Source organism: Amia ocellicauda, chromosome 3 (assembly GCF_036373705.1).
Source record: "Amia ocellicauda isolate fAmiCal2 chromosome 3, fAmiCal2.hap1, whole genome shotgun sequence".
Taxonomy (NCBI): domain Eukaryota; kingdom Metazoa; phylum Chordata; class Actinopteri; order Amiiformes; family Amiidae; genus Amia; species Amia ocellicauda.
In genome coordinates, this window is record NC_089852.1 from 14,200,733 (window position 1) to 14,225,895 (window position 25,163).

Here is a 25,163-nt window from a genome sequence, read left to right on the forward strand (position 1 = left end):
ACCTCATGTGCCACTGAATATTTACAGCATTATGGGACAATACAGAGAAAATAAATGAAAAACCATTTAATATAATTACTATATATATATATATATATATATATATATATATATATATAGTGAGGGAAAAAAGTATTTGATCCCCTGTTGATTTTGTACGTTTGCCCACTGACAAAGAAATGATCAGTCTATAATTTTAATGGTAGGTGTATTTTAACAGTGAGAGACAGAATAACAACAAAAAAATCCAGAAAAACGCATTTCAAAAAAGTTATAAATTGATTTGCATGTTAATGAGGGAAATAAGTATTTGACTGCTTCGACTTAGTGCTTGGTGGCAAAACCCTCGTTGGCAATCACAGAGGTCAGACGTTTCTTGTAGTTGGCCACCAGGTTTGCCCACATCTCAGGAGGGATTTTGTCCCACTCCTTTTTGCAGATCCTCTCCAAGTCATTAAGGTTTCGAGGCTGATGTTTGGCAACTCGAACCTTCAGCTCCCTCCACAGATTTTCTATGGGATTAAGGTCTGGAGACTGGCTAGGCCACTCCAGGACCTTAATGTGCTTCTTCTTGAGCCACTCCTTTGTTGCCTTGGCTGTGTGTTTTGGGTCATTGTCATGCTGGAATACCCATCCATGACCCATTTTCAATGCCCTGGCTGAGGGAAGGAGGTTCTCACCCAAGATTTGATGGTACATGGCCCCGTCCATCGTCCCTTTGATGTGGTGCAGCTGTCCTGTCCCCTTAGCAGAAAAACACCCCCAAAGCATAATGTTTCCACCTCCATGTTTGACGTTGGGGATGGTGTTCTTGGGGTCATTCCTCCTTCTCCAAACACGGCGAGTTGAATTGATACCAAAGAGCTCGATTTTGATCTCATCTGACCACAACACTTTCACCCAGTTCTCCTCTGAATCATTCAGATGTTCATTGGCAACTTCAGACGGGCCTGTACATGTGCTTTCTTGAGCAGGGGGACCTTGCGTTCGCTGCAGGATTTCAGTCCTTCACGGCGTAGTGTGTCACCAATTGTTTTCTTGGTGACTATGGTCCCAGCTGCCTTGAGATCATTAACAAGATCCTCCCGTGTAGTTCTGGGCTGATTCCTCACCGTTCTCATGATCATTGAAACTCCACGAGGTGAGATCTGGCATGGAGCCCCAGACCGAGGGAGACTGACAGTTATTTTGTGTTTCTTCCATTTGCGAATAATTGCACCAGCTGTTGTCACCTTCTCACCAAGCTGCTTGGCGATGGTCTTGTAGCCCATTCCAGCCTTGTGTAGGTCTACAATCTTGTCCCTGACATCCTTGGACAGCTCTTTGGTCTTGGCCATGGTGGAGAGTTTGGAATCTGATTGATTGCTTCTGTGGACAGGTGTCTTTTATACAGGTAACGAGCTGAGATTAGGAGCACTCCCTTTAAGAGAGTGCTCCTAATCTCAGCTCGTTACCTGTATAAAAGACACCTGGGAGCCAGAAATCTTGCTGATTGACATGCAAATCTTGCTGATTAACATGCAAATCAATTTATAACTTTTTTGAAATGGGATTTTGTTGTTGTTATTCTGTCTCTCACTGTTAAAATACACCTACCATTAAAATTATAGACTGATCATTTCTTTGTCAGTGGGCAAACATACAAAATCAGCAGGGGATCAAATACATTTTTCCCTCACTGTATGTATATACACTCACCTAAAGGATTATTAGGAACACCTGTTCAATTTCTCATTAATGCAATTATCTAACCAACCAATCACATGGCAGTTGCTTCAATGCATTTAGGGGTGTGGTCCTGGTCAAGACAATCTCCTGAACTCCAAACTGAATGTCTGAATGGGAAAGAAAGGTGATTTAAGCAATTTTGAGCGTGGCATGGTTGTTGGTGCCAGACGGGCCGCTCTGAGTATTTCACAATCTGCTCAGTTACTGGGATTTTCACGCACAACCATTTCTAGGGTTTGCAAAGAATGGTGTGAAAAGGGAAAAACATCCAGTATGCGGCAGTCCTGTGGGCGAAAATGCCTTGTTGATGCTAGAGGTCAGAGGAGAATGGGCCGACTGATTCAAGCTGATAGAAGAGCAACTTTGACTGAAATAACCACTCGTTACAACCGAGGTATGCAGCAAAGCATTTGTGAAGCCACAACACGTACAACCTTGAGGCGGATGGGCTACAACAGCAGAAGACCCCACCGGGTACCACTCATCTCCACTACAAATAGGAAAAAGAGGCTACAATTTGCACAAGCTCACCAAAATTGGACAGTTGAAGACTGGAAAAATGTTGCCTGGTCTGATGAGTCTCCATTTCTGTTGAGACATTCAGATGGTAGAGTCAGAATTTGGCGTAAACAGAATGAGAACATGGATCCATCATGCCTTGTTACCACTGTGCAGGCTGGTGGTGGTGGTGGTGTAATGGTGTGGGGGATGTTTTCTTGGCACACTTTAGGCCCCTTAGTGCCAATTGGGCATCGTTTAAATGCCACGGCCTACCTGAGCATTGTTTCTGACCATGTCCATCCCTTTATGACCACCATGTACCCATCCTCTGATGGCTACTTCCAGCAGGATAATGCACCATGTCACAAAGGTCGAATCATTTCAAATTGGTTTCTTGAACATGACAATGAGTTCACTGTACTAAACTGGCCCCCACAGTCACCAGATCTCAACCCAATAGAGCATCTTTGGGATGTGGTGAAACGGGAGCTTCGTGCCCTGGATGTGCATCCCACAAATCTCCATCAACTGCAAGATGCTATCCTATCAATATGGGCCAACATTTCTAAAGAATGCTTTCAGCACCTTGTTGAATCAATGCCACGTAGAATTAAGGCAGTTCTGAAGGCGAAAGGGGGTCAAACACAGTATTAGTATGGTGTTCCTAATAATCCTTTAGGTGAGTGTGTATGTATATATATATATATACACTCACCTAAAGGATTATTAGGAACACCTGTTCAATTTCTCATTAATGCAATTATCTAACCAACCAATCACATGGCAGTTGCTTCAATGCATTTAGGGGTGTGGTCCTGGTCAAGACAATCTCCTGAACTCCAAACTGAATGTCTGAATGGGAAAGAAAGGTGATTTAAGCATTTTTGAGCGTGGCATGGTTGTTGGTGCCAGACGGGCCGGTCTGAGTATTTCACAATCTGCTCAGTTACTGGGATTTTCACGCACAACCATTTCTAGGGTTTACAAAGAATGGTGTGAAAAGGGAAAAACATCCAGTATGCGGCAGTCCTGTGGGGGCGAAAATGCCTTGTTGATGCTAGAGGTCAGAGGAGAATGGGCCGACTGATTCAAGCTGATAGAAGAGCAACTTTGACTGAAATAACCACTCGTTACAACCGAGGTATGCAGCAAAGCATTTGTGAAGCCACAACACGTACAACCTTGAGGCGGATGGGCTACAACAGCAGAAGACCCCACCGGGTACCACTCATCTCCACTACAAATAGGAAAAAGAGGCTACAATTTGCACAAGCTCACCAAAATTGGACAGTTGAAGACTGGAAAAATGTTGCCTGGTCTGATGAGTCTCGATTTCTGTTGAGACATTCAGATGGTAGAGTCAGAATTTGGCGTAAACAGAATGAGAACATGGATCCATCATGCCTTGTTACCACTGTGCAGGCTGGTGGTGGTGGTGTAATGGTGTGGGGGATGTTTTCTTGGCACACTTTAGGCCCCTTAGTGCCAATCGGGCATCGTTTAAATGCCACGGCCTACCTGAGCATTGTTTCTGACCATGTCCATCCCTTTATGACCACCATGTACCCATCCTCTGATGGCTACTTCCAGCAGGATAATGCACCATGTCACAAAGGTCGAATCATTTCAAATTGGTTTCTTGAACATGACAATGAGTTCACTGTACTAAACTGGCCCCCACAGTCACCAGATCTCAACCCAATAGAGCATCTTTGGGATGTGGTGGAACGGGAGCTTCGTGCCCTGGATGTGCATCCCACAAATCTCCATCAACTGCAAGATGCTATCCTATCAATATGGGCCAACATTTCTAAAGAATGCTTTCAGCACCTTGTTGAATCAATGCCACGTAGAATTAAGGCAGTTCTGAAGGTGAAAGGGGGTCAAACACAGTATTAGTATGGTGTTCCTAATAATCCTTTAGGTGAGTGTATATATACACATACATACACACACAGTAAATGTGAAAAAGTCCAAGGGGGTGAATACTTCCTCTAGACATTGTATGTATATGCTAGCTGCCCATCTGTTTTGTCATTTTTTTTTCAAACAAGTACAGTTACAAAATAATCAATTGAAAAACTTACACACTATACTTTTTCTGGACTTCTTAATCACTGTTGTTTCACTTTCCCAGCTGTGTCGTGTTTGTATTATGTACCATAGTCTGCATTTTTACAATCAATATCTGCTTATTTGTGAGGCCAAATGAGGGGCACTACTTTGATCAGCTGATGAGTTGGCTTCATCAAACCTTTAGCAATGTTCTGTGCAAGATTTCATCAGCCTGCAATTCAATACAATTAGAGACTGGGAAGATTTGGAATCCTTTTAGTTTGTTTCTTGCTTAGATTTGCTTTCCAGAGATTTCTTTCAGAGCAATCTACCTCCACCAGAGTCAATGACAGGATACTGACAAACTGATTTCTAGATCCACTCCATTAATCTGGCTTTCTGTTTGCAGGATTTGATGCTTACTTCACCTCTCGAACGCTGGAGAACAACCGCAGGAATGTGTGGTTTGCCGAGTACTGGGAGGAGAACTTCAACTGCAAGCTGATGAGCTCCTCGAAGAAAGAAGACACCAGCCGGAAATGCACAGGTAACTCTTTCTGCCATCTGGATCCTAACGTCAACAGCCATTCATTAATTTGTATTGTCGTCATGTGTGCCTCTAAAGAACAGAGGTAGTGCTAACAGGACATAGGGGTGAATACAAACAGGAAATAGTTTTTTCTAACACTCAAATGTAAATGTATACATGTATAAATCATCTGTTTACAATAGGTTTTATATATGCAAGCTAATTTTCGTTTCAAACATTTAATTGATCACCAGGAGACATCCATTTCTACAGTCTTAATGACAGTTATGTCTGTTAATGACTTTTGTTGATATATTCCAGGTTATAATGCGTTTATAAATGTAACATACTTACGCAATTCTTACCATGGCTTAGACAAAGATGTCAAGACATACAGAAGCCTCTGTCCGGGTTTTATTCTGAATTATGTTAGCTTGCCATATCTTTGATGAAATTCAGTTAATTTGACATGCAAGCCAAGGCTTTTTCACAATCCCCTTTTTCAGAAGAATGGGGATTGCACTAGAATGCACTAAGTAAGTGGTTAGATCTTTTACTTTGAAGTCTTTGATTTTATTACATGATAAGAAAGGAAGATTGTCTGCAGCAATCCTTCACCCCACATTTGATGACAATGACAAGGTGATATCTTGAAACGAAAGACGAGAGGAAGAAGGCAGCCTGTTGCTTTTTTCATGTCTTTTTTTTCTGTTCTTTCAGCAGAGATTTCACATATGCCTGTTTCGACAATGAAATGCAATATAGTTAGTGATTGATGAGACGTTTTAGTCAATGTGATTGAATAGTAAATGAGGCATTCCAGCTTAACAAGATTAACAAAAACAAACAAACCAAAAGCAAATCTAAACTAAATGACATGAATAAGAAAAACATTATAATATACATTCGGCACGTCTTGTTCTTTGTGGGATTTAAACGTGTTGACCTGCATCCATTGACCAAATGGATTGAACCACTGAAACTGCATCCATTCCTTTAGATTTTTGTTTTGATTTTTGATTTTGATTTGGCTCTGGCCTCCATCATGCTTTCTGAGTGTGGTCTCTCTCAGCACCAGTGGTACTGCCCCACACACTTCCTGCCTTTCAGGTTTGAGTGCCTCCCAAACAGGGTTAGCGTCAGGCTCCTCTACATTCATATACTTCTGCTTTACTCTATGAAATAAAAACTTTAAATTTGGATAAATGCAGCAGTCTAGTCATTCAACAACGTGTAGGTGGGAAGCAATGATTTTGTCTGAAGTCAAATCCAACTGCTATTGGTTATACATTGAGGTATACTGTGTAAGTAACTTGAATTATAGCAAAAACAAAGCTTTAACAATTTATACTTCTTCAGATCTCTACCTGAAATGTGCCAGCTTTTCTAAAAGGATTGTAAACTGCAATTGTGAAAAACAGTGTATCTGTATTTATAAAAAAAAAAAAAAAAAACTGTAAATGGATTAGTTTTATTTTTTTTGCCTTTAATATTTGTTGTAAATTCCAGCCTTAAAAGTCTAGGCTTGTTGGTGAACATGTATAACTAAAGTTTTTTTTCTCATTTTGAAGAAAGACAATATTTTTGTTAATACATTTCCAGAAGGGCAGGGTTAAGGGGATAGAAAGATCAGGCGAGGGAGCTTTCTGCATATTCGTGTTCTGTTGATGCAGCGTGCGTTTGTGTGTCAACATGGGTAAACCAAAGACAAACGTAAACTCGTCGTCTTCCTAATTATGCTGATCTTCCACTTCTGTGTTATCCTGGGATGGCATTGCCAGATATATTTCTTTACAGTTCATGATAAAAGATGTGATGCTGCTCTCTGGAGCAAAAGCAAAGCTACAATGGTAACCCAGTTATGCTCAGATAAATATTGGACAGGATTAAATATCTTGAAAGTGTTCTTAATGAGTGCACTGAAGTAGCTCTGTGGTTAAATTTAAATAAAAGTGACAGCCAGGAGGGAGCTCTAGGGGGACCATGTGTATGTGTTCAACTGATTTGTTTTTTTTGGGATCTCTTTAAGGCCTCGGTTTCTGTCAGTTACTTATTTTGAAAATGTATTTTGATTGACCGACATTTTGATGGACTTTCAATGGAACACAGTCCTACTCAGATAACTGCAACATTCAAGGCCTGCCAGCTCCAATACACCTTCCCTTTCTCTGCAGTGGCATTACTCAGAGGCCTCACCTTGACTAAAAATCCTCTTACTGCAAAAAGAAAAGCCACACAAATTAATCTCAATCTTTTCTCTGCATTTGTCAACCCCTGGAAACATCCAGCATTTCTCACATTTTACAGATCGCATACAAGACCACTTCTGTTCTTCAGAAAACATTATTAGTCCAGTGCATTAGTTCACCGAAGAAAAGGTAGCCACAGGCTGCTAGCGAATTACTGGGATGAGCTGGTCAATGAGAGCTGGCAGCATTTGGTGCCTAGAACAGCATTCATGTGATCCCCCGTGGCTAATTAAAAATAGCCTGCCATGGAAGGGAAAGACTCAGTTTATTCCGGCCATGATCATAGATGGGAAGAAGGTGGGCAGGTGTCAAGCTGAATTCCACGACAGCCTTGGCTGACAGGGAAGACCTACACACTGTCACACTGCACACCTGGATGCTGTTGTTGGGAATGGTTAGATTTCTTGAATAGTGGAGAACAGAAGTCTTTAGGAGAAGCAGTGGAATGCTGCTGTATGCTTAAAGGAACCATTTTGCTCCTGGCAACATGCATCTCACCAAGATATCATACAGTTTGCATGATTGTTTTTGTGTTTAAATCTGTTTACTTATTTCTTCATTTTTTAAGTATAGAGAGGGATAAGAGATAGCAAACAAAAAAGGGCCCACACACGTATCATGAAAACTAGGCCAGTATGACAGAGAAATGTGTTTATGAAATGTTGTTTATGATTGTGGCTATATTACAGTTTTTTCAAAGCTAAGGGATGTGTATGCTGTGAGCGTTTTACTTAATCCTGTGATATCTGTATGGTAGGATTTTTGTTTTAGTTTTTTTGTGCTTATCAGACAGATATTAATCCCTGCATTACCTCCAGAGTTTAATCCAACTGTTTGTGAGAGATATGTGGAAAATAAAAGACCATGGTAGCCCACCACCAATATGAAAGTACACATTTTTGTTAAACCTGTAGGCCTATATATATATATTCTTAAACTCCAACTGTCCAGAAATCAGCTTTTCAAATGTCTTTGGTGGACCTGTAAATCTGCACTAATATAAGTATCTAAAACGCCAAATAACCTAAATACAGGAATGGGAAATAGGGAATCATATAGGACATGAGAAAATGCAGGTGCTGTTAACAGCTGTTCCCAATAAAGTTTTAATTTAGACCATTCTTCAGCTCTCTAAAGTGACACAGTTTCAGAGAGAATTTGAGGCCACAAAGTTTTAAATCCACAAATACTAATGTACCATACATTTTACTGTTATACTATTTCTACAGGCACAGTAACTTTCCGTAGTTCAGCAATGGCTTTCAATTAAAATATGAAGACTGTGATCCCTGTTGGGATTTTAATGATTGACATCACTTGCTTGGTTTTGGAAACTCTAATCAGACATACAGCAACACTGACAAATGCAGCCCACTAGCATCTTTTAATTAAAGCTGCACAGTGGTGAGACAGAAATAGTCTGGTGTTAACCATTCAGACACAGTGAAACTGCAAAAAGAGAAGAGTGACTATATAATCAACCTGTTTTTACCAGATTTTTATCAAATGTCAAAAACATCGGAAAGCTATTCCTAGTGTTACTGCTGTTAAATCAGTCCAAATAATACTTTTAGCAGCACACTGCTAAAAGGGGAAGTACAATAAGTCATATATAGAAGATTCCTCTTACAGAAAGCATGATGAAAAACACTATAAAACATTACAGAGTCTGAACAGGACCGTTGAGAATCAGAGCAATGCATATAGGTGTTGATTCAGGATCTCAATGTAAACATCTCTCTCAATTCAATGTTTAGCATTGTTGTTGTTAATATTATTTTATTCTAGACCTATACAACTGAATAAGACTTCAGTCACAGGCTCTGGAAGTAAAAGATACTCAGGATGAATAGACAGATTTTCAATGAAAAAGATAATACTAATTAATAAATCAATAAATACATAAATACTTTCATAAATGAGCAAGGATATGCCTGGGTAATGTAATTATACCCCTGCAATCAATTCATATTTAAACAGTTCAGCAGAAGGTAATCCTGTGTATCGAATCCACGGCAAACCACTCCATTCCATCTCTTTTTCTGTTGCTTATTCTGCAAATGCTGAGGACAGCTGTTTAAGGTCAAGGATTGTTCACATTTCATTAAAAAATATATATTTGTCAATGAAGAGATAAAGAGAACTGTACTTAAATATAAGCTACTTGCTGAAGGTATTCTGGTAAGTGCTGGTTGTCAAGTTGACATTACACCTATAAATAAATAAATGTCAATACACATCAACTTCTGATCCTAACAAAAGTGCCCAAAGCAATGAGACACTCTGCAGCTCTCTATGTACTTATTCTAATGGAACTGGTGCCTTTTTGTTATACTGAATGTAGTGGAACGTTTTGCATAGGTAAAAGCTCTTCATTTAAAAAAATCACAACTTGTTGCCTGTGATCAAGATGAGTGTCATTGCTGTTCACCTGATTTCTTGCTGAATGTCAAAAGTGACGCATGGTAACAGCTTATAGAGACAATGAGAGAAAAAGTGCCGCAACCACAGCTGAGCTACACTGTCTGTATGCTCAAGTCCTCATGCAACAGTCCTCTGTGCCTCCAGATGAGACCCGAATGACTCCAATTTGAAAGCATCAAGGGACGGTAAATGACGAGAAGTGGAGCATATGCCTTTTCCCTCCGAATGATACCATGCTTTCTGGATAGTATGGGGAGCTAGAAATATTAGACACACAGAGTAACCCTTATACAAATGTACCCTGGAAAATGGTAAATTTACCAATGTGGGAAAGGCAATATGTTGGTGCCACACAGTCTTTACAGTCTGGTACTATTTCATATTTTCCAGTTATTTGCTTTGCTCATCCTGCCTAACGAGACATAATGAAACAGTATTTATTGGAGCCATTGCCCCATGTTTCACTTATCCGATTGGAATGATGTTCCTCCCCGTGTAATGAGATAATGGAGTGGATTATCATTCCTCCCATCTTGTCTCTCCATTCCCAGAGTCTCCACTGTGATTTAGTCTCGGCTATCTGCAACCAAATTGAACTTCCTTTCAGGTTACAATTCAGGGGAAGACGTACTGGGCCTATGCCAAATGTCAGAGGAAATGGTGCAGCTGAGCACTCCAGCCATCCCCTGCTCCCTCTTATCAGTCACTACTTAATGAGATACAGTATGAACATTATTTCTTGTGCTCAGAGGCTTCGTATTTTAAAATAGTTTCATGTGACTGGGGTAACTATTCAAACATAATCTCAAACAAGTATAATCTCTTTCTGGGCAAACCAAGAAGGAGTCTACTTATGAAGGCAGTTAATATTTCTGGGAATTCAAATTCTGTGCAGGAGGAATAATAATATTGTGATGTATGTTTTTTTTTCTTTTAAGTCATCTGCTTGAAAGAAAAAATTGAATTTATTAAAAAAAGGTTTGTATTTTACCATTTATTTATTTACCAAGTGGTAGCCAGCAATCAGTGTCCATTTTTACAAACACATTTCTGTCCATCTTGTGTGTCTACCAGACTAAACCAAGCATTTATAGAAATTGGTTTACCATTATTACAAAATAAAAGAAGATTGTCCTTGTTTCTTTCCTTAATATTACCATTTTTTTTTAGAAGGAAGTTCATGTTGCTGAAACATTTTAATAATAAAAAAGTTGCAGCTATTATGTATCCAGTCATGAAATCCTGCTGATTACCTATGATTGGCTTTTAAAAACTCATACATGATTTTTGATAAGACAGACTAAATCCTGTACATTTCTCTTTCAAACACTATGCTAGATATCTTAGAATAAAAGACTCTGACAGAAATTTACCAACCTTTACTAATCTTTCACACAATAGTCCTCAAAACATGTACCAAAGCACACCAAAAAAATGTACCTCGAGAAAAACAGTATGTGTTATATAAAGACCGGGCATAAAATCCCCAGGATATCTGGAGAGCTTCAATAGCAAATTGTCTGGCTGCTGGAGTAGAATCTAAAACAATTGCAGTTAGCATTTGTACCGTATGGCTTATTCAATTCCATGGTGGACATATTTCTGTCTGATTTGCTTTCATTTCAATTTTCAGTTGTCTTTGAGAAGGTGACATCTAACCTTGGTGATCTGTAAAATGGTTAGAAACTGTGTGGGAAGAGATCTGTTCTTGGTGAAATATATGTATATATGTATGTATATATATATATATATATATATATGTATATATATATATATATATATATATATATATGTATATATATATATATATATATGTGTATATATATATATATATATATATATGTATATATATATATATGTATGTATATATATATATATATATATATATGTATGTATATATCTATATCTATAGATATAGATAGATAGATATATCCTGCTTTTGAGCCCATTCAGATTCTGCCAATCTTCCCACATCCATCTATTCATCATAATTACAGGGTATATTTATATTTGTTTCACATGCATGTTGATCACTTATATTCCCATTGACAAGTGTAGGAATAATAGCAAGTGATGATAATGCCAGTGACAAGCTTCACTGTTACACTACAGGGCCGAAAGAGGCAAATTTCTTATTTTGTTGTTACCAGAATATTTGCTTAGTTTCACCCAATCATGTATTATATATCAGTTTCTTCCTAAAAACACATAGATAAGCTGCTTTCCTTCAATGAAATCATCTTGCTTTGCAGATAAGTCATACCACTTTTTAATCTTCTCTCCAGTTAATGAAATTAATAATTCTTCTCTCATCCCAAAATCCCTGTCATTTGTAAGCTGTGACATCATGTCAAACCTCCTGATTATATACCCAACACCACCCAAAAAGACAATAACCCAAAATGTCAGTGCCTGCTGATCTAATAAATGCAATGGCCAAGAGAAAGTATACACATCCCACGATGCCACCAAGAGAGAAAAAAATCAGTGCTTGTGTACTTTGTTGTCTACACTGTTGATGGCATAATATAAACAAGAATTAGAGTACCTACCAACAAGCGGCCTTGGCTGGCAGTCCCATTGTGGAAAGTATTCTCTTACTCACTTACTGGTCCATTAATCTCCCAATAGGGGGAAGTTGCATCCTTGTTCATAGAGAATGGAGAAATACATTAAGCAGTTTCAGGGTGTGGAAGAGGAATGGTTGGGTTTTTATTTTATTGTGTAAAACTTTAGCTATTTTGATGTACTTACAAAGAAGGCAGTGTAATACAAAATGCAGGAGTCTACTGCAAATTGTGGAGATCTGACGAATGTAGGAAACAAGCAGACAGTAGCTCACAGACGGGTTGCTTGTTTAGAACTTCTATTGGAGGCAGTCCCGTAGCTGGTTCCTTACAGAGAAAATCAGGTGTTTGCCTGCAGCCCGGATCACAGTTTTTCTTACTTGGTTTAAATTATTTATGCACCCTGCTGTTTTTAATAGGCAAAACATTATTTTTTATAGGAAGCAGAACATAAAAAAGTAACTGGGTCAAAACTTATTCAGAGAGAATAAACTCTAACTGATTTTAAACACTGTTCTCTCAGAACATGTCTTGAATCTGACTGCATCTTCAGCACATATATAATCTATAGAAGGTAACGCTTTACAATAAAGTCTCCCTAGTTACAATGTATTTACATTGTAGGTACTCAGTAACTACATCTGTAGTTATAATAACAATATAATAATGCATAATTACAATGAGTGTAAACATGAGTAACAGTATATGTACGTACACAAATGTCTGGTAAGGATGCCCACCGGGAGGCTACATTTTGAGCTATACCAGCATGGCTCACTTTTTACACATTAAGTACACTGTACTTATGAGTAACTAGATGTAGTTACTGAGTACCTACTATATAAATACACTGTAACTAGGGAGACTTATTGTAAAGTGTTACCCTACATACTTTGTTTTTGTAATATATATATATATATATATATATATATATATATATATATATATATATATATATATCCAGTATAATCTATTATACTGATTATACTGTACTAAAGACAATGAAGTTTGGTTTCAAGTCTGTCATAATTATTCAGCGTGTAGAACATCAGGTATTGCACAATCTGCAAGTCTGTATATATTTCCCCTGACCCTTTATTAACCAATAAGGGGGTATATTGCAGATTCTTCTATCACTGTTGTCTACTCAGAATCCAGAGTCAGTCAGAAATACTGTAATATCTTTTTGATTTACTTGATGTGTCCCCTGTAGTTCTATTTAAGCAAACAAAGCCTTCTCTGTAATGATCTGAAGTGCAAAGAATGCCGTACCTTTTTCACAAAAAAGTAAGTGGACCGCATTATCCTATCAGTGTACATGCTTGCGTGTGATGATTACAGTGAAGGACTGCAGTAACCCACAGTGAGATAAATCCCAGAATCCAGCAGGCTTGTTATTGAAATTTCACATGGAGGAGGTGTGTATTAGAGGGATGTTTATCAGCCTGCCTTGCATGGATCTACTGACCCGTGCAGATAACATCAGCTCATGGATCACACTCATAAAAATTCTCATAAAATCTGAAATGCGTTGCACACCTTCTTTGACTGGAAGGGTATGTACAGTTTTCCAACTGCAAGGTGAATGAAGTATGGACATTGTAAGACATCTTTATTCCTAACCAACGTTTGTTGGTAGGTCACTTAATCTTTCACATTTCAGCCACCAGAATGTTGACTGTTTTTCTTTAATACTTGTAAAGGGAGTTGTGAGTACAAGGAGCAAAATGATTATATGTTCAAGAGTATTAGTCTCTCTATACTTAGGTGCTGTTAGACAATGCTTGCACAGCATATATCCATTAAGATTGTTCATTCCTGTGTGATTCAATGTACAAATTTAATTATATAAACCCTAATCTAATAGAGTAATTATGGACATACCCCTGTGCAGAACGATGCAATCACCGGGGGAATGACAGGCTCCTGGAGCACGGAGACCAAAGGTGCTAATTAAAACCAGTTAATGCTGCGTTATAACTAAAAATCTCCATTTAGTTGTCTAATATTGTCACTGAGATAGTTTAGTCCCAAATGTTTTTTTTTTTTTTTTTTTTGTCCAGTGCAGTGATGCCTACCATCACTTCTTTACTTGCAGTATATTTTAAATGCAATCAAAGCCATTACTTGTGTAGTTTTGGATTTGTGGTAGGGGCCAATTCCAGTTTTTCCATTTGTAATTCGTTTTTCAATTCAATTCCAATTCCAGTAGCACCTATGCTCTCAATGGCAAAAAAATAATTTTAAAACAATGGGGAATTAAAAAAAAAAAAAAGGAATGCGCCTGAAAAAGGGAATCTGGAATTGACAGCAATATAGTTTTGTTATGAGTGATCCTTGTTGGATCCTTTTTTTTTTTTTTTTTTTTTTTAATGAATTTATTGCATGTCTACCAGGTTCTTGACTTTTATCTGACCAATTTAAAATTGGCTGCTCATATTTCTAATGCTATATTAGTTGTAAAGGGAGTACTTTTATTTTTCCCTGAGTGGAGACTTTCTTTTGACAGACTTCTTCGTGTGTCAGGATTGCTAAGGCTGTAAGGTCTTCTGACAAGATCCCATCTCATGTGACATGTACAACAGTGGAATCAGCACTTTCAAAATCAGAGCTCTGCAAAGAGTTCAGAAAGGAGCTGCAATTTTAACATAGTCAGGGGATTTTAAGATGAGTTGTTTGAGTTCCCACACACAGTATGGGCACTCCTTGTAATACGATAAAACATACATACATGCTTTATTTTAGTGTATCATTCTTTGTTAACAGTTAGGAAATACATCCACATTAATATACTCATTGATTTTGTTATTAATTAATTGTTATTTTATATGATCATAGTTTACAGTTAGGTGATGCATATACTTACATACATTATCGTTTTTGCTGTTAATTGCTAGTAGAAATCATGAACAAACTTGCAATAGGTGTAATACAGCTCTGGAATAAATTAAGAGACCACTGCAAATTTTTCTTAAATTAGCATCTCTACATGTATGGCAGCCATTCCATTCCATTCATATTTTTATTTGGAATTTGGGAGAAATGTCAGTAGTTTATAGAATAAAACAAAAAAAATAATTTTTCCCAAATACATTTTGACCTACCTATAAATAGTAAAACCAGAGAAACTGATCATTTTCCAGTGGTCTCTTAATTTGTTCCAGAGCAGTATACTCTGTTACATACTACAGTATACACTATTGTAACCCTTAGTAAATGCCGTTAATACAAAAGCAATATGAAATTGCTAAGTAACTACTGTAGCATAAGGTACACTTATACATTTCAATTAAAGAAGTGAATTTATAGTATCACCTTATCATGAATCCTGGAATCTTGTAGAACTCAATTTCTGTAATAATTGTACGCAGACACCAATTCCAAAGATATAAATTGTCAAATTAGTTAGACATTAAATAACTACGCAGGTTAGTATTTATGTCAGGTAACTTCTCGTTATATATATATATATCAGTCTCATTTACGTTTAGGTGCCGAGACAGATCCTATCATTACTTGTTACCACAATTTCCCTTAACTGATTATTATTCAATGATTAATGATAGGCAGGGCCACCTATAATCTGGTGTCTATTAACTTGTGTCAATTTTAGACTAAACAGTTAAACAGGAATGAGAAGATATTTCTCGGCGTTGACAGATTTTATTTCTAAAATTATCAACAAAACAGTTTAATGCAACACACATTTATATTTAAGAAAACTAAATGATATTACACATTCTAGAGTTATGAATCACAGATCAACATTTCTAATTGATTTCTCAAATGTCATGAATCACAAACTCCAAACTGTTAAACTTATCTGAACTTCGTCGCAGAGAGGCCTCTCTGGCTTCGGGCTCAGATAACATCACACGGCACGAGGTCCGTGTGGTTTGGAACAAAGGCAGTCCGGTTCGGCTTTGCCAAGAACTTCCACTCAGTCGATGCACCTGGAAGTTGGGGTTTCGCAAAAGTAGTCTCTTTTCCAAACAGATTTTCCACTGGTTTGAAGGCTCCAAGTTTGTGCACAAAATCTTCTTTGTAAGCAGGGTTCCACCGTAGTAACTTGAAGACAAAGTCTTTGAGGAAAGCAGGGCCCTGTTCGTTCCAAGGGTCAAGTTTCTTAAGACTCAAATAGCTATTTAAATGACTGAACACTTTCGTATACAGTCGACTTAGTCAATTGTCCAGCTGTAAAACTCCACTGATCAGGTGGGCACAGGCGGGCAGCGCAGTCTGTAAAGTTCTTTATTTAATAAAATCCTTTTAAAAGAATTCTTCGTACGGCTCAATCTCCTTCTCCCAGTTTAACTCTTCTGTTGCCGGCAAAGACTTGGTTGGTTTCTGGTTCCGGTTCGTGCAACAGAGCTACAGGTTGAGCTGTGGCAGCGAGTTTCTGGTTCAGGTGAGAGAGAGAGAGAGAGAGAGAGAGAGAGAGAGAGACCGTGTGTTGTTCTTTATACGTCTGTCAGATCAATAGGTGATTGGTTCTTGAGTTTTTGAGATTGGATTTCGGTTTCAGCCCCCAGTGTCCTATTGGAGGGGGGCTTGATTTATGACTGATGTCAATCCATGCCATCTTTTGGAAATGCCGATGGCCCGGGTTCGTAACTCTGTGTCTGGATTTCAGCTCTGGTCCATTTCAAAGAGTTTTTATTACCTACAGGTCCCCTTCCCCAGACATTTCACTGCAGGATTCCAAACTATTTGGCCTATTCTCGGTGCCATCCTCCCAGACTGTTATTTTGATGCAAACCAGTCCCACGCTCTAAGGAAATCTGATAACTTTGGGGGGAGAGGTCTTCTTTGGATCAGTGCTTCAGCTCAGAGCTAAAATGCTCTTATCAAAATAACCCATCATAACGCTACACTACAAACCAAGAAAAGTTGTATCAACATGTTATAACATTGTTATAAGATATACACGGTTAAGTAATACCATATTCAAATGAAGCTTGACATACACACCGATAAAATTACATATAACATAACATTATGACCACCTGCCTAATATTGTGTAGGTCCCCCTTTTGACGCCAAAACAGCCCTGACCCGTCGAGGTATGGACTCCACTAGACCTCTGACGGTGTGCTGTGGTATCTGGCACCAAGATGTTAGCAGCAGACCTTTTAAGTCTTGTAAGTTGCGAGGTGGGGCCTCCATGGATCGGACTTGTTTGTCCAGCACATCCCACAGAAGCTCGATTGGATTGAGATCTGGGGAATTTGGAGGCCAAGTCAACACCTTGAACTCGTGATTCATCAGACCAGGCCACCTTGCTCCATTGGTTCAATTCTGATGCTCACGTGCCCATTGTAGGCGCTTTCGGCAGTGGACAGGGGTCAGCATGGGCACCCTGACTGGTCTGTGGCTACGCAGCCCCATACGCAACAAACTGCAATGCACTGTGTGTTCTGACACCTTTCTATCAGAACCAGCATTCACTTTTTCAGCAATTTGAGCTACAGTAGCTTGTCTGTTGGATCGGACCACATGGGCCAGCCTTTGCTCCCCACGTGCATCAATGAGCCTTGGCCGCCCATGACCCTGTCGCCGGTTCACCGCTTTTCCTTCCTTGGGCCACTTTTGATAGGTACTGACCACTGCAGACCGGGAACACCCCACAAGAGCTGCAGTTTTGGAGATGCTCTGACCCAGTCGTCTAGCCATCACAATTTGGCCCTTGTCAAAGTCGCTCAGATCCTTACGCTTGCCCATTTTTCCTGCTTCTAACACATCAACTTTGAGGACAAAATGTTCACTTGCTGCCTAATATATCTCACCCACTGACAGGTGCCATGATAACGAGATTATCAGTGTTATTCACTTCACCTATCAGTGATCATAATGTTATGGATTATCGGTGTGTTTGATATTTTTTTTAAATATCCCATAATTATGTTTTGATATTTAAATAATGTGATGTATTTTCACATGAATATGTATTAACTGGGTAGTGTTTAAATGGTAAATTTTGGAATTGAGTAATGGTGTTAGATTAAAATAATTGTTTGCAACATATTCTACCATGTGGACATTTAGAGGACAGATAGATAGCTTCATTGGAAATCAGTTGTAAACAGTTACATTTTTATTTACTAATAATTTTGTAAATGCTGTTTATTTTTGTATATTAATATCAATATTTGTCTATGTGTACATGTTATTAGCTTTGAAGCAAGCAGATAAGATCTAATTGAATTAAATATATGATCTACAACTACAAGTTAAATAAACATATAATAGAGAATACAATTACGAAATGTATCAACTTCATAAAGCTTATACCATTTTGCTAATCTTAGATAAATAGAAGTCCTGATTCCTGGATTGTTTGTAACATTAGTTTTAAGGGTGATAATGCTTTGCATTTACTGTTGCCAACAATCTCACAGACATTTAATAAGCTTAATAGATATATTTGCATAGGCTTTTAATGTTAAATCTATCACAAGTGAATCGCCAATTTACACTAAGGATAAACATTAATAATGTTATGTCCATCTTTTTGTGTTGTTCAACTATTTTGGGAAAATATGCTTACATGTAATTTACTCACATACAAATACCAAGAGATCAGGGGCCATTCACCATAACTGTGATGTGAACAAAGTGATAGAACATGAGCTTGTGGCTGAATAATTGCATTCTGCTGTCATTGGCCGGAACTCCGTGCAAAGATAAGAGACACCTGCAGAGACTATAATTGGTCAATGACACATTTAACAGGACAATTAACCTGGTTCCCCCTGTTAATTTGTCTGCTGAATCTCTTGTACAGATGTAGGAGACAAGAAAGGTTAGGACTCTGTTTTAAAAGCTCACAGTAGAAATTGCATTAGCCTATAACATGCTAGAGTGTGATACTAACTAACATATATGTATGCTTTGTTTGTTTGTTGGGTTTCATAGACCCAAGTTAGCATTAGTTATGGACTACTCAATGTTATATTATCCTAGTGTTAATCAACTGCTCTGTGAAACCAGACACAAGGATTTTGATGTTATTTTAAATTTGAATTATAGCTATTTTATTTTATGTTAGTATTTTTTTTTAAGCATTTCAGAAAGTAATACGAAAAATACAGATGTTATATCCCATAAAATTGATGATTTTCAACGGCATTTTACAAGTACCGTATTTTAATGCAATGGCTATCACAATCATATATACATAAGATAGATTTCCCATGCATGTATTCAATACTATAGTGCAGGGGTGCCCAGACTTTAGTTACATTGGAGCTACTGTTGTCTACTGAAGTCCTACCCCCACCGCGCATCGAGAGAGTTCTTTTGCTATTAGAAAAATGTATATATATAAAATTATCACTGCATAATCCATCAACAGGCTCTGTGTGGTAAAATGCTGAATATGAAAGATTTCATAGATATTGCAGACTTCCAGATCTGGATTGTTTTTTGAAGTACATTAAATTAATAAATTAATAAAAAATTAATAAAAAAATATATATTTTTATTATTATTATTATTTTATTTATTTAATGAACTTCAAAAACCAATCCAGATCTGGAAGTTGATTGGTTGTTGAGCACACCTATTTTTAGTAATAAAATATAACATCTTACCTTATTGCTTTGATGATTTGCACTGCAACATGTCAGGAAGCTTTGAATAGTCTGGGTTGTAGCTGCTGATTTCTAGTCTCAAGCAGGTGTCCAGGTGATCATCTGTTAGATTGGACCAGTACTTTGACTTGATGATCTTCATGTGTGAAAAAGCTGACTCGCAAAGATAAGTAGATCCTCAAAATGTTGTCAAGTACATTGCAATTTCTCTCATATTTGGACATTTTTCCTCCACAATAAACTTCCAAAAGTTTTCATCCGATGTCCTTTCACTTCACTCTCGATTGCAGATTTCTCCATGTGAAACACTGATACTATCTTTGTTGCAATTTCATCAACATCAACGTTCACAGCAAACGGAAAGCACATAATGTTGCTGCAGGTTCCAGGATTGCAAAGTCTTTGAAGCGTCTGTCAAAGTCTGTGATAATGTGCATCTGTTCAATGTTCAATATTTGTGCTGGTGTTTTTCCCTGACTTTCGAGCTCCGACCATATTTTTGAAATGTCTTAGTTCTTGTCGCTGCATTTGTGAGGACAACAATTTTGTCACGCAACTAATCATGTCAACAATACTTTTGTCTTTTCCTTGCAGCTCAAAATTGAGCTCATTGAACTGAACAAAGTCAGTCAAAAAAGCTAAATCTAACAGCCACACTCCGTCTTCCAACTGCTTGTAAGCCGCATCTTTTCGGGCCGAAACTCCTTGATTTCTGATAATAGATCCCTAAATCTCTGCAGGAATTAACCTCTTCTAAGCCACCTTACATCCGTGTGTAGCAAGAGGTCTGTGTGTTGAGCTTCACTTTCTTCCAGGTAAGACCTGAAGAGTCGCCTCTGCAGACTTCTGGCCTGAACTGAGCACACTATTTTGATTGCAATATCTATGAAATCTTTCATATTCAGCATTTTACCACACTGAGCCTGTTGATGGATTATGCAGTGATAATTGAGGAAGTCTGGAAAGTCATCGTTACTTTTGCAACAGGCAATAAACCCATTGGTACGACCAGTCCTGGCTGGTGCTCCGTCTGTAGTTATGGACACGAGTGTTATTAATAAAGTCCTTGAATGCCTGATAGATGTCCTCCCCTTGAGTTCTTCCTTTCAGCGATATCATTTTTAGCAATTCCTCTTTTGCAGTCAAATCTTCAAACACCATTCTAATGAAAATGCACAACTGAGATGTGTCGATCACGTGTGTGGTTACGTCAAATTGAAGAGAAAAGAACATCCCACATCCTCACCCATCATTTCACAGCGCCGTATAACAGTATTTCTAGAAAAGCTGAACATCCTTAATAGTGGAAATTATTTCTGATTTTAAGTCTTCAAACAATGACTCTGCTGCCTCTAAAAAGGCTCATTTTACAATTTCCCCATCCTGAAATGATTTCTTGTGTTTTGCGAGTATGTGACTCACCCAGAATGCTACGATCGTGGCTGTCTTTGATTTTGAGCTGGGTCTTGTATAGATCAATTTTTGGGCAACTATTTGAGACTTCAATTCTTTCACTTTTTTCTTTCAAAGTTCACTTTTACCTGTAAAGTCATCGTCATACTTCTTGTGAAGTTTTAAAATGCCTCTCAACATTTCCCTTCTTGGCAAGAGCTACGCTTGAATGGCAGATCAGACATAAACATTTTGAATTTGTAGTGGTGAAAAAATAAGCTTCCTCACACTCACTGTAAAAGTGGTAGGTTTTCAGTTTCTTGCTGATTGGTCCAGGATTACTCATATTATGAACTTCTTTATTGAAAGAAAAAAAGTCGAGAACATTGCTACTTTATTATTGTATATTGGTTAAGGACTGGAACAATATGGCTCTGCAAGATCAAAGCCATTTGGACTAATATTAATAAAGGATCAACCAACAGTAAAGAAATGAGTTACACAACCCTTTCTTTGAAAATATTTCTAGATCTCATATTTTAACTGATATCTAGCTTTGTGAAGTACTAGCATCTGAACAACAGCAAAAACATAGCACTCCTAAGATTCTCACAGAAAGATCTATAAACACGGCCTCTACAAGAGAGACTGGAATTTTACTGATGTGCTAATAAGGCAGAAAAAAAATAAGACGGAAGTATAAGTTGTGTTATATCACAATTTGAATGTGGTTAAAAAGTATTTATGCATCCAAGTAGACCATTAAAGCAAGAACACACCGATTTAAAGTGTTGCAACACTATTGTAACCATTAAAACTGCTGTAAGACAGACGAATGGCTGGCAATTGTTGATGGGTATCTACAGTAGCAACTATGAGATGTGGAAATCCAATTTACTTTAATGTACTAAATAACTCTTTGCATATCTGTAGGCTATGTGGCCTTGTAACTGATATAATCAGTTCACTATTTCATGTGTTGTCCCCAGTTTGAATTAAAAAATAATAATAATTTAAATATCCTGAAACTTTTACAATGTGCCAGATTCCTTTTGGCCTTTTTTTTAGGTGCAAGTCGGGTATTTAATTTGATCAGAATAATAATAGAACAATTCATGATGGAAATATCAAGATTCGTCCACGACATGACCAAAGAAGTCCTGTTTGAGTGTAACCCACCCAAAGAGATATGTCTGTGGGGTTTAAAAATGTCTTTATGGCATTTACACTCAGAACCACAGAGACACTCTTTTTTACAGTGACTTCTACAGTGGCCTGGCTGGGTGATTGATAGGAACATGCTGTTGTGTAGGAAGACAGTGGAGGTTTATGTCAAGCAGCGAGTACACAATAATGGTTAATGATAATGATGGTGATGGTGTTAAGTTTTAAAATTAATGAACCATCGAGTTCCGAAACAAGACATTAATCTTTCTGGTAATAAACATAAATACATACATATAAGGGATACAACCAGGCCTATTTGTGTTAATAATGTTATATTTGTATTCAGTGCATGAAGACCCAAGATATCTAATTTTGTTTTTGGTAGTGATTGAAATGCAATGGGCTACTGTTGACTGTGACTCACCACATTAGTCCTCAATGAAGCGGTCGTTCCCACTGAACTCATCAGGGTATTTCCCACCGTTGGGCTCCTGCCCAGCGCAGTGAGGAAGCAATACTCATCTGGGGACCTCTAAAGCTTTTCCAATTCCTCTCAGTAAGTGGCCAGGATGCAGAAATTAATCCATTGAAAGCCGATCAACAAATTGAACCACTAGAGATTAAGAATGATTAAGGCCAGAGCAGTTAACATTATTGTGTCCCATTTAATATTATTATTATTATGATTGTTATTATTTTAATAATCACTGTTCACATTTTTATCATTTTTACTAGCTTTTTGTTCCTATTGCTAAAGTAAAAACAGGAGATCCAGTGGCAATATTTTATTAACCTTGAGACTAGAAACATTTGGAGCAGCCCTTGTGATACATTATTTTAATTTAAAGGGTTGCTATCAAGACTTAAAATGTTTAATTCAGCTAAAAATGAATACACATATGCATGCATTCTTTAATGGATCATCCTAAAGTAGCCACTTCAATCACAGCTGAATTAAAATAATAACAATGATTAAAAAAGTAAGAGATGATAAAGTGCTCTCATGGCATTTTGTCTTTCATTTAATACATTATGAAAGTTGCTATTACACTTTTCGTAAAGTGGAACGTATACAATGTGATATCAATAACATGGCTCCTTGCCGTTTTTAATGGGTGCTAATGGATAGAGATGTTACAATATGTATCCCTGACTCACAAGGGATGTATTGTGATACATGATACACATAAAGGGATTTCTTTTGAATAGCTCCTAAATTATGGAGTGGTTTTGTAAGACTGCGGCAAACACAACAGATATTCTTTTTTTTGGTCATTCATTCCATATATGTGTGACTATGAAAGAAAGCTCTCTGTCCTGCTGTGTGTCTTGTGCTGCATCTGGATGTCACCTTCACTAATCAGCACCACCGCTCTCTTCCCTCTCCAGGCCAAGAGCGGATCGGGCAGGATTCCAAGTACGAGCAGGAGGGGAAGGTTCAGTTTGTGATTGATGCTGTCTACGCCATGGCCCACGCTCTTCACAACATGCAAAAGGACCTCTGCCCAGAGTACTCGGGAGTGTGTCCGGATATGGAGGTGGCCGGAGGGAAGAAACTGCTCAAATACATCCGCAATGTCAGTTTTAATGGTAAGTCCAGAGGGGGTGGAGAGGGTGGCTTGAAGTGTCTTCTGGGGGAAATAAAAACCACACTAAACTATAGCGAAGCAATAGTGCTTCTCCGTTGCGTTTCCAAATAACCCACAGTTTAGACTCTCTGCTCGATCTGTTTCAGTGAGACAATGTGTTATTATTAGCAGCCTTGTTCAGTCTGTGCCCCATGGGCAAACTAATTTGTTCACCTGGCACACACCTAGCAGTTAGGATATAGGACACTCCCCTGAGCGAAATGTAACTTGTCAATGTGATATTCAGAAGGGGCTCCAACAATCAGACTCCCTGCGAGTGCTGTGTGAACAATGCATTTGCACGAGGGAAGTTTTATGAGGCCTTACATGAATTTAATTGACCAAGAAAAGCCCAGAATGAAACTCTCATTGCCATAAAGTGGAACCAAGCATCAGGAAGTCTGAAATGGAGTGAAAGTCTATTTAAAATAATGTCAGATAATGTTCTTATCAGATAAGCCTGGGGAGTAAAAAAAAATATATAAAAAAATAACTAAATAGAAAACAGGATTGATTACTGATTGGCAGGCTGCCAAATACCTCTACCTGACCTGTATGATTAGAATTTTACATTCTGTAGATACTAATATTCTCTACTGTATTCTAGGATATGTTGAGAAAGACGTGGGTGGGCATGAGTTTGTGTTTTTTCTTCTTTTCCTTTAAAAGCATTTTCACCTCTCACTCCCAAGCTTTTAAAACTCACAACAGACATCCACCTTCCGGGCCTCTTTTGCAGGAGTTTGGAGGCAGAATAATAGAAGCCTTCACACAGGCCTGCTGTCATGCAGTATAGTGAACAAACTGAGCTGCAGAAACAGAGCTCCTTCACTCACAGTTGGATATCAGCAAATGAAAGAGTACCAAGTAGTGAGCTATTCCAGCTTTTAAATATATCTTGCAAAAATCCAGACAATCCGATTTAGAAAGCTCTAAATGCGTCTCACTATTAAAGCCATACAGAGCCCGTAAGACAATATTCACAGCATAAAAGAGCAGTGATTAAATGTCCCAAATTTCACTTTGCAACTCGAGTAGGATTCTTTGCCGAGGGCTGGAATTTACATGCTCATTTGAGGTATAGGTCAATGGAGAAGGAAAAGCAAAAGAAGAAAATCAAACAATTGCCTTTGAAATTAATGGAATAAACTAGCTCTGAACTCTTGTGTGGTCTTCCGCAGACTCCTAACCTGCTGCAACTGAATTGCTGCTTTCATGTGGGCAATGACATGTGGCAGTGGCTGCTCACAACAACACTTTTCTGTTTCCCTGTTCTGGGTCTCACAATGGATTGCAGCCCTGTTGTCTGTCAGTACTGAATTCAGAGCAGC

General features: G+C 38.1%; 1 protein-coding gene across 1 annotated transcript in view; it reads left to right on the forward strand.

The window, feature by feature from the left end:
• Positions 1–25,163, forward strand: part of grm7 (glutamate metabotropic receptor 7) — a 240,999-nt gene that overhangs the window by 144,936 nt on the left and 70,900 nt on the right. The window contains exons 5-6 of the mRNA XM_066698280.1: positions 4,694–4,831; positions 23,594–23,794. Coding sequence (XP_066554377.1) covers positions 4,694–4,831; positions 23,594–23,794 — 339 coding nt within the window. The remainder of the gene's footprint in view (positions 1–4,693; positions 4,832–23,593; positions 23,795–25,163) is intronic.